Source organism: Leucoraja erinacea, chromosome 24 (assembly GCF_028641065.1).
Source record: "Leucoraja erinacea ecotype New England chromosome 24, Leri_hhj_1, whole genome shotgun sequence".
Classification (NCBI taxonomy): Eukaryota; Metazoa; Chordata; class Chondrichthyes; order Rajiformes; family Rajidae; genus Leucoraja; species Leucoraja erinaceus.
The window spans coordinates 19065390-19076563 of record NC_073400.1 but is presented as its reverse complement, the minus strand read 5'-3'; the positions used below and the strand labels follow the sequence as shown (position 1 = coordinate 19076563).

The window sequence follows — 11174 nt, the reverse complement described above, 5'->3', positions numbered from 1 at the left end:
GATTTATCCAACGGCAATATTAAATGTGTTTGTAATACAGTACGTACAGCGGAGGTTTATAATTGACTCTCATTCTTCATTGCCTCAGGAGTGGTGTAGAATCACATCCATTTATGTACTCAAAGATGTGCACCCTTCATTTAAATGACATACGCTGTTCTAATCAATCTATCTTCCCCCAAAATATGATTTAGATAAGTACTATGGAAAAACAAAGTAAATTCTGAATTAATTTAAATTAGAATCCTTAATAGGTCAGCAATAGGAAATGTATCTTTCATTTCTCTGGCTCCTTTCCAATCCAATTTCCAAATGGCTTGACATTGTTCCAGAATATTTTAACCAATAGTCCCCCAATCCCAAGGAAAATAGGAAGTTGGACCTTGGAGATGTATTGAATTCTGGTTGATCAAAACATTAGACTGGTTTGACTATTAAGCGATAGAACAATATAGCACAGCAACAGGCCCTTCGGCCCATAATGAAAGTTGCTAAATTCGCTGATGACAAAAGGATGAACAGGAAAGTTGTGCAATGAATGTCAATAGGCTGCACACAGAATATAAAAGGCTGCAGACAAGTTGTGAGTTAAGTTGGAAAGAGTGCAGGGAAGATTTACAAGGATGTTGCCAGGACTCAGTGGGGACTTACAGGGAGAGGTTGGGCAGGCTAGGACTTTATTCCTTGGAGGTCAGGAGGCTGAGGTGATCTTAAAAAGGAGTATAAAATCAAGATAGGAATAGATAGGGTGAACGCATTACACAGTGTATGGGAATCAAGAATCAGAGGACACAGGTATAAGGTGAGAAAGGGAAGATTTCATAGGAATCTGAGGGGCAACTTTTTCACAAAGAGGGTGATGGGTATATGGAAAGAGCTGCCAGAGGAGATAGAGTTTTTGATTTTGACTTGACTGTATATCTCATCTGTTTGGATAGCATGCTTAACAAAGCTTTTCACTGTACCTCAATACAAAAGACAGGAACGGGGTACTGATTGTGGATGATCAGCCTTGATCACAATGAATGGCGGTGCTGGCTCGAAGGGCCGAATGGCCTACTCCTGCACCTATTGCATATTGTCTATAATAACCTAACCTAAACCTAATGCACACTCTTTACTAATGCACATTGGCTGTCCACTGATCTCTACAATTACATCCATTATTACTAGCTGTTCACAACCTGTAAACTATTCATGATCAAATCAAATGTAATTTGAAGAAGTCCCAACCCATAACATCACCTATCCACATTCTCCAAAGAAACTGCCTGCCCCATAGATTTACTCCAGCACTTTCTTTCTTTTTATGTAAACCAGTAACTGCAGTTCCTTGTATCTATCCTTGAACTTACTTAAATGTGATTTAATTAATTTCAAGTTAAAACTGCTTAGTTGGTAAAGCAACAAATACACATTGTAAGTTGCAACCACCAGTGTAAGCGATTTCATCATAACTGCATAAATCTTTATTATAATTGTCAAAAGAAAGTGCGGCACGGTGGCGCAGCGTTAGAGTTGCCGCCTTGCAGCGAATGCAGCACCGGAGATCAGGGTTTGATCCCGACTACATGTGCTGTCTGTACGGAGGTTGTACTTTCTCCCCGTGACCTGCGTGGGTTTTCTCCTCCAAAGACGTACAGGCATGTAGGTTAATTGCCTTGGTAAATGTAAAAATTGTCCCTCGTGTGTGTAGGATAGTGTTAATATGCGGGAATCGCTGGTCGCCGAGCGGCCTGCTTCCGTGCGTCTATCTCAAAACTAAACACTAAACTAAACTAAAGAATGGAATAATTTCCTTTAACAATGTCACCTTAATGTAACTGAAAGGTATGGATTAAAAGGTACAGATGAAAATGAGCTGCATTTTAAATGTACTGAAATATAACTAATTTAGTCCAATTCGGTTGTACCAACTTAAAAGGTCTAATTTAGTGATTAATACTGGACACTAAATCTCCTGTTGCAGCACCTTTTTCTTTGTACAAAAGCGCGTTACATTTCATATGCAAAGATCTAACAGCAATTAGGCATTTGAAAAGATACTAGATTTGAGGCGAGCTGCAATAGGATGAATTATTAAAAGCAGTAGCATTCTTGGATTTAATTAGTAAAACGATGGCTTTTTTTTAAAAGATGAAATATGATGGCAAAACCTCAGGAGATCAGAGAGCTGCATCATTTTCAACTTTACGTTCATGTTTTGATTAGAGCCGTATTTGTGACATTCAGGCGTAGGCATTACAAGTTGGCATTGAGACAAGTGAAGTATGATGATGGAGGAAAGATCTTTATTGCATTTTCTGTTTGGACTGCTTACGCAATACTGTTGGGGTCCTTGCAAGTACCAAAGTTCGTGTTGGTTATGGATCCGATGATCGATTTATCACCGTCACATTTTAGGCCACCTTCGCAGGGACATTTGTAATAAACATTATACAAGAGCTGAAAAGACAGACACAATCTCAATATTAATTAATTAATCAATCAATCAATCGGCCATAGACGGCAGTTAACTATTTTTCTTCAGCCCATCCGAGATTAATGCATGTCGAGATGGATTAGCTGCGATCACTTTAGGCTTTAGATTTTAGACAGTGCAGAAACTTTGACCCTACTGTTCGTGCCGACCAGCGATCCATGTACATGAACACTATCCAACACACGAGGAACTTACCAAAGTCAATTAACTTACAAACCTGTACATATTTGGAGTGTGGGAGGAAACTAGAGCACCAGGAGAAAACCCCCGTGGTCACAGAAATAATGTACAAACTCTGTGCAGACAGCACCCAGAGTCAGGATCGAACCCGGTCTCTGGCGCTGAAATGCAGCAATTCTACCGCTGCGTCACTGTGTCCCCATTAGCTGGAAAAGTTTTAATAGGAGCCTGAGAGCAACGTTTTCACAGAGACGGTGGTGGACCTGTCGAATGCTGCCAAAGGAGGAATTTGAGGCAGATACACTAACAATATTTAAAAGATAGTTGGACAGGTTAGGCAGGCTAGGACTTTATTCCTTGGAGTGCAGGAGGCTGAGGGGTGAACTGATATAGGCGTATCAAATCACGAGGGGAATAGATAGGGTGTTTTTTCCCCCCCAGGTTAGAGGAATCATGAACTGGAGGGCCAAGGTTCAGAGTGAGAGGGGAAAGAACCTCAGAGGCAACTTTTTCCACACTTAGGGTGGTGGGTATATGGAACGAGGTGCCAGAGGAGATAGGTGAGACAGGTGCAGTAACAGCATTTAATAGACATTTGGACAAGTACATAGATAGGAAAGGTTTAGAGGGGTATGGGACTAGCGTAGACGGGGCAACTTGGTCGGCAAGGACTGTTTGGGCTGCAGGGCTTGTTTCCTTGCTGGAGTTTCTATACCATCTAATTTCTACACCCAATGATGCTCTTTGGCTATGTCCAGAGGGTGGAGAATCTGTGGAATTCATTGCCACAGACGATGGTGGAGGCCAAGTCATTGGGTATTTTTAAAGTGGATGCTCTTGATATGTAAGAGCATCAAAGATTAAGGTGAGAAGGCAGGAGAATGGGGTTGAGAGTAAAATTGATCAGCCATGACTGAATGGCAGAGTTGACTCGATGGGCCGAATGGTGTAATTCTGCTCATTTGTCTTCTGGTCTTGTAGAGATGATCTGGCAACTGGACGAGAGGAAACTCTCACTTCTGAACAGCAGCAACTGAAGTTTGCAACACATCAATGCCTTCTCATTAGAGATGGCCAGCAATGACTCAGCAGTGATCGCACAGAACAGAGCAGAGAAAGGCCCTGTTTGCTGTTCTGGGAGAGGTATAACAGATTGGGCAATATCATTTGAGAAAAAAAAACCAAGAGAGCTCACAGGCTTCTGCAATGACATTTATTTTTCCAAAGAAAAACAAATTACTTGGTCATTATCAGCTTGCTGTTTGCAGGACCTTATTTTATGCAAATTAGCAGTTGCATTCCCAACACCAGATTACTTCAGAAACACTTAAATGAGTGTGAAGCAGTTTGGGACATTTCACTCTCAGGAAATGAATGCAATACCTTTCTCCTTATTATAATTAGAATAAATTGATGTTGCAAAATTAATGTAAAAGCATATTTTACACCACAAAATATCGATATCAGTATGTCATAAAATCTATTATTATTGAAATATCTCTTGTAACCCAAAGGTGTCTTAATTTATCGTGTTTAGCAAAATTCAGCCGTAACAATAAATACCAGGTTTCAATAATGGAACGAAATGCAAGATATTTTTTCCTGTACATATTTTCTTGAATATTGCTGTTATTTCTTTGCAATTTTAATGAGTGAAAGTAATGTTGACCACCTACATGATTCGAGGCAGGAGCTTCTTTCAGCACCTTTACTGGCACACCTTGCAAGACTCAGTCCAGTGTCTCTTTGACAGCAATGGCTCTTGCACTGAAAGCTTCCAACGCAAAGCTCTCCATTTCCCTTAATGAAAACAAGACATATTTTATTATTATAGAGACATGCAGCATGGAAACCAGTCCTTCAGCCCACCGTCGATGGCAACACTCAATCGCCCATTTATACTCATTTAATCCAACTGTATTCTCTCCAATATTATTATCAATTCCCCTCCTATTCTACCATTCCACTTCATGATATTGACTATTTTCGATATCATCATTCAAATTCAATTTGATACAGCATGGAAACAGGCCGCTTGGCCCACCGAGTCTGCGCCCACCATAGAAACATAGAAACATAGAAAATAGGTGCAGGAGTAGGCTATCCGGCCCTTCTAGCCTGCACCGCCATTCAATATGATCATGGCTGATCATCCAACTCAGTATCCCATCCCTGCCTTCTCTCCATACCCCCTGATCCCTTTAGCCACAAGGGCCACATCTAACTCCCTCTTAAATATAGCCAATGAACTGGCCTCAACTATTTTCTGTGGCAGAGAATTCCACAGATTCACCACTCTCTGTGTAAAAATGATTTTCTCATCTTGGTCCTAAAAGACTTCCCTCTTATCCTTAAAATGTAGGAGAGTAATCCCTAATCCATAATCCCTAATCCCTAAATATCACCATTCATCACCTGTTCACACTAGTCCTATATGATCCCCTTTTTGCGTCCACTCTTGGCCGCTGGATCATATAAAACATGTGTAAACCAGGTCGCTGTTATAATCAATACACCTATAGAATGTTTTATAAAATAATTTTAATTAAACAACCATCAATTTTCAATTGGGATCTTTTACTGAATGAACATCCAATCATTTTCTTACAACCAAACCCTTGTGGCAAATTCAATTTTAGTTGCCCTGGTTTATTTAATGTAGAAAACATGTTTCTATGAAAAAAAGTCTTATCACCCTACTGTAACTTAAATCCTATAGATATTGGAATCCCTGAAGAAGATTTTGCTGAAGTTATTAAGGACAAACTCATAGGAAATCTCTAACTTGTTTAGTTTAGTTGAGTTTAGAGATACAGCGCGGAAACAGGCCCTTTGGCCCACCGAGTCCACACTGACCCATATCACCCATACACTAGTTCTATTCTACATACTATATACAATTAACAGGAGCCAATTAACCTACAGGCCAGTATGTCTTTGGGATGTGGTTGGAAGCAGGAACGCCCGGATAAAACCCACGTGGTCACAGGGAGAACGTACAAAATCTGCACAGACAGCACCCGTAGTCAGGATCGAACCCGGGTCTCTGACGCTGTAGGGCAGCAAGTCTACTGCTGCGCCATTGTGCTGCTCTTTGCTATCTGCGTAATCTCTATCATATGACCATCCTTATTGCTAATGTCCAATGCATTGCCCAACATAAGTAGTTCTCTGTGGACTTTCCACGGATCTTACCAGGTTCAGGAACAAACCTCTCTCTGGAACTGCTGTTCCCAGCGCAATGTAGCTTGCAAGAAAAAGCAACGTTAACTTCATTTTACAGACTGTTGAACAGTTGCATCTCATTGCTTCTTTTTATAGCTATTCAATAGGCTGCAGGCAAATTAATGATTGAACTTGGCCACTTTAATCACTTTGCAGTTATTGGACATGACTAGTCTACCACAGATAGGAAGCGTGTCCGAGCCAGTTTTGTGAGAAGAGATATGGTTGGGAACTGTGCACATTTTGTTCTTAATTTTATTGTTTTATGTATGTTCAGATATTTCAATACTATTGCTTTATTTACATATGATAAGGAGGCTTATTATGCACCCTATCGTGAGAATGCCCTTCTGTGTTTAGCTATTAAGTGGAGTCTGCCACAGCGTTGCACTGCCGATAAGCAGTTTCAACAACCACTTGCAAAACTAACAGTTCGCTCTCCTACGCCAAGGTAAATCCACTTTTTGTTACCTCTTTATCAACTTCTATTGGGTGACTGCCGTGTGTTTCTGTGGGAATTTGCCTTCAACAGCAGCTGGAAAAACACCAGGTGATACGCCAGACATTTTACAAACACTTTTACTGTGTCAACAATGAATAAATCCTAACCTCGTTCCTTGAACATTGATGCCAACACATATACGAAAGGACTGCTCCTCCACTGTTAGAGTGATGCCAAATGCAAAATGGAGGAAGAGCACCTCATATTTCACTTGGGTTACACAGAAAAGCTTGAGAAACTCAGCGGGTGCAGCAGCATCTATGGAGCGAAGGAAATAGGCAACGTTTCGGGCCGAAACCCTTCTTCAACTGATCAGGGGCAGTCACTTGGGCAGCTTGCAACCTAATGGTATGAATATAGATTTCTCTAACTTCAAGGAATCTTTGCATTTCCTCTCTCTTCGTCCTTCCCCCACCCTCGTCATCCTACTAGTTTCACTGTCGTCCTGCTAAGTTTCACTGTTTGCATTCACTCATTATCCCCTTCTCCACAGCCTTCAATGGACCATTGTGGGCTCCACTTTCCCTTGAGCATCGTTGCTGGCTTTGATTTATCCTTTTGCATATCTCTCATTCATTTGTTCTTTGTAACTATTCATATCTCTAGTTTCCCTCTCCCCTGACTCAGTCTGAAGAAGGGTCTCGACCTGAAATGCTACCTATTCCTTTTCTCCAGAGATGCAGCCTGACCCGCTGAGTTACTCCAGCATTTTGTGTCTACCCTGAAAGAAGAGTTGTGAACATGGTATATGAAATACTCCTTCTCTGAATCGGAAGAAGGGTCCTGACCTGAAACGTTGTTTGCCCATCCTCTCCATAGATGCTGCCTGACCCACTTGAGTTTCTCCAGCATTTTCACATTCACAAGTTTATCGGCCCATTGAGTCTACTCCACCATTCAATCATGGCTGATCTCTGACCTCCTAATCCCATTTTCCTGCATTCTCCATATAACCCTTGATTCCCATTCTAATGAAGAATTTGACTATCTATGCTTTAAAAATATCCACAGCACTCCATGACAGATTAACTACCCTCTGACTAAAGAAGTTCCTGCTCACCTCCTTTCTAAAAGAATGCCCTGTAATTATGAGACTGTGACCTCTGATCCTGAACTCTCCCACCAGTGGAAACATCCTTTCCACATCCACTCTATCTATGCCTTTCATTATTCTGTAAGTTTCAATGAGGTCCCCTTTCAACCTTGTATACTCGAGCGAGTACAGGCCCAATGCTGTCAAACGCTCATCATATGCTGACCCACTCATTCCTGGAATCATTCTTGTAAACCTCCTCTGGACCCTCTCCAGAGCCAGCACATCCTTCCTCAGACATGGGGCCCAGATTTGCTCACAGTACTCCAAATGTGGCCTGAACAGGGCCTTTTAGAGCCTTAGCGTTACATCTCTGTTTTCGGCCTTTGCACCACACCAGACCTGGCAACCTATGGCATAATACCTGGGACAGTGACGTTGAGGGACATTCTGTTCACCTGTGGCCAGTCCCAGTCCCGCACCCACTTCCTGATGCACTCGGTCTGTGATCAAACTAAGTCACACTTTTCAAAGAATGTAATAAATGGGAAAGCAATGTTATGTTTGGCCCAGCGGTCATGCAGCATAGCACAAGCATTGGGTTAGGGTGAGGTAGGTTCTGGTTCTGGGACTGGAAGTACAAACCGACACAATTACAGACTATTTACCGCTCCACCTTTCCTTCAGGAAGCCTGCACACTATAGGTGTCCAGCTGCCATGGAGGCAGATATGATCATGGTGTTTAAGAGGCTTTTGGATAGGCACATGGATATGCAGGGAATGGAGGTATATGGATCACGTACAGGCAGAGATTAGCATAACTTGGCATCATGTTTGTCACAGACATTGTGGGTTGAAGGGCCTGTTTTTGTGCTGTGCTGTTCTGTGTCTTTTGGGGACCGTAAGTTTAGGAGCTGAGAATCATTTCTGAGATCTGGACGGAAAGGTGTCCGACGTCGATGTCCCTATTAGGATCCACCTGCCAACACCTTTACTGCAGTGCCAAACCACACTAACAAGGATGCATCAGGGAACTGAACCATCCTCTCACCAACTAGAGAGCGGTCCTGATCTACCATCTAGCTCATTTAAACCCTTGGGACTATCTTTAATCAGACTTTACAGGAGTTTATGTTGCACTAAACGTTAATCCCTTTATCCTGAATGTATCCTATAGGCTTCATTGTAATCATGTATAGTCTCTCCGCTGACTGGATAGCATGCAACACAAGCTTTTCACTGTACCTTGGTACATGTGACAATAAACTAAACTAATTTAAACTAGTTGAAGATAGACACAAAGTGCTGGAGTAACTCAGCGGGTCAGGCAGCATCTCTGGCAAAAACGATGGGTGACTTTTCAGGTTGAGATAAATTCAATTGTAGATGAGTTTGACGATTGTATTCATGTATAGTATATGTGTAGGAAGGAAATGCAGATGCTGGTTTAAACTGCTGATAGGCACAAAAAGCTGGAGTAACTCAACGGGTCCTGGAGAAAAGGAATAGGTGACACTTCGGGATGAACCAGGTCTCAACCCTAAACATCACCTATTCCTTTTCTCCAGAGATGCTGCCTGCCTCGTTGAGTTACTCCAGCTTTTTGGGTCTATCTTCACTGATAGTATCATTTGATCTGATTGGATAGCAAGCAAATCAAAAGCTTTTTACTGTACCTCGGCACATGTGACAATAATAAACCTAAACTTAAACATATTTGCTTTTGAACAATTTTGCAAATTGTTTGAGTTTTTAACTCACTAAATAAAGTGTGTTCCAATTTGTGGGCCTCGGGTGGTTGATGTAGAATGGGTTAGTGGGGTCTGCAAACAGCAACATACTCCATTGTCTATTCTCCAATACATCGATGCACGAAGATAAGTTTTGCTGCAATCAATCCAGGAACAGTGTTCCAGAACTTCCGAAAGTCCTTTTGATGTGGCAAATCCTTTGAACATAGAAGCCAGTAGAAACCATTGCCTGGATTTGAAAGCAGATAAAAGCGCACATGGGGAAAAATGATTGAATTGTGACAAGATATTTGGAGACTTTATTCAACAATTCCTTCAATTCAACACAGTTACAACCACCGTTTGTGACACATCTATAAAATATTTATCATATTCCACCTGTGGAATTGCAATTCTTTCAGACAGTAGAGCCTGTACCAGTTTTCTAATTTTAGCTTTTCCAGTACAGTTTTTTACAAATTGAGATAAATTCTAAGCTTATTACTTAACTTTTTGAAATCATTTGCAATGCAAAATTAAGTGTTTGAGCTGACCAGGTGATAGCTGAGAATCATTATAAAACATGGGAAAATTGAGCAAGGAACATTGTCGAAAAGCTCTTCGATGTCTATAGGAAAGGTTTAGACAGGAGAGGTTTAGAGGGATAGGGTCCAGGTACAGGTGAAAGAAACTAGTTTGCATCGGATATCTTGGTTGGCATGGACAAGTTGAGGCTGTTGCCTTGTTGTTTGTCTCCATAACATATCTCCTGCCAATTGCTGGATCTTTGAAAACATTTTCCTAGTCTCTCACTTTTACCAGTGGGTGGTATCGTAGATAGCAAAGATGGTTATCAGAAATTACAGCAGGATCCTCATCAGCTGGACCACTGGGCTGAGGAATGGTTAATACAGATAAATGTGAGGTGTTGCATTTTGGGGAAACAAACCCGGGCGGCCATTCAGAGTGAATGACAGGGCCCTGGGGAGTGTTGTAGAGAGGTGGGATCTAGGAGTACATGTACAGAGTTCTGTGCAAGTGGCACCATAGATAGATACAGCAGTCCCAACATCTTTTGGTACGATGGCCTCCATCAGTCACAGTTTTGAGTATAGAAGTTGGGATGAGGTGAATGAACTCTCTAGGGCAGTTGACAGTTCATTGTAAGAGGGAGTTATTGACTAAGGGGATCAGGGGGTTGGAGAGAAGGCAGGTACGGGATACTGAGTTGGATGATCAGCCATGATCATATATTGAATGGCGGTTCGAAGAAGGACCGAATGGCCTACTCCTGCACCTAATGTCTATTTTCTATGTTTCTATGATGAGGCTAAATTTTGAGTATTCTGTTCGGTATTAGTCACTCTGCTATAGGAGAGAGGTTATTAACCATTAAAAAATGCAGAAATGATTTTCAAGGATATTGCCAGGACTTGAGAGCCTGAGCTGTAGGGAGATGTGGGGCAGGTCAGGACTTTATTTTATGGATTACAGGACGCTGAGCAGTGATCTTGTTGAGATGTATAAAATCATGAACAGATGGGCTGAATACACAGAGTCCTTCACCCAGTGGAGGGGAATCAAAAACCAGAGTACATTGAATTTAGTGTGAGGGCAAAGATTTAATAGGAACCTGAGGGGCTGCAGGGAGTGGATGGATAGACTTGGATTGTTTTCTCTGGCATGTCGGAAGTTGCAGGGAGACCTGATACAAGCATATAAAATTATGAGAGGCATAGATAGGGTAAACAGTCAGAACCTGTTTCACAGGATGGAAAACTCAAATACTGGAGGGCATGACTTTAGGGTAAGAGGAGCAAAGTTTAAAGGAGATATATGGGGCAATTTTTTTTCCACAGAGGGTGGTGAGTGCCTGGATGTGGGGGGTGATGGTGGAGGCAGATGCAATAGTGGCATTTAAGGGACATTTAGAAAGGCATATGAATATATAGGGAATGGAAGGGTATGGATTATGTGCAGGTAGATAAAGAGTTGGTCATGGCATCATGTTTGGCACGGAC

At 41.7% G+C, this 11174-nt stretch overlaps 1 protein-coding gene across 1 annotated transcript; it reads right to left on the bottom strand.

Annotated features, from left to right (window-relative positions):
* Positions 1-2098: 2098 nt before the first annotated feature.
* On the bottom strand, positions 2099-6012 carry LOC129708537 (colipase-like). Its single transcript, XM_055654337.1, has 3 exons — positions 5858-6012; positions 4304-4462; positions 2099-2445 (listed from the first exon to the last, which is right to left on the bottom strand). The coding sequence occupies exons 1-3, from the start codon at positions 5966-5968 to the stop codon at positions 2317-2319; spliced, it is 399 nt and encodes a 132-aa protein (XP_055510312.1). The 5' UTR covers positions 5969-6012; the 3' UTR covers positions 2099-2316.
* Positions 6013-11174: the final 5162 nt, after the last annotated feature.

What these genes read in the sequence shown, in the direction of transcription:
- LOC129708537 (XM_055654337.1), bottom strand. Translation starts at nt 5,968, where the DNA reads ATGAGATGCAACTGTTCAACAGTCTGTAAAATGAAGTTAACGTTGCTT. An exon ending in GAGGTTTGTTCCTGAACCTG is followed by an intron (nt 4,463 to 5,857) that starts GTAAGATCCGTG and finishes GTTTTCATTAAG; the next exon opens with GGAAATGGAGAGCTTTGCGT. An exon ending in TACTTTCACTCATTAAAATT is followed by an intron (nt 2,446 to 4,303) that starts GCAAAGAAATAA and finishes CTGTCTTTTCAG; the next exon opens with CTCTTGTATAATGTTTATTA.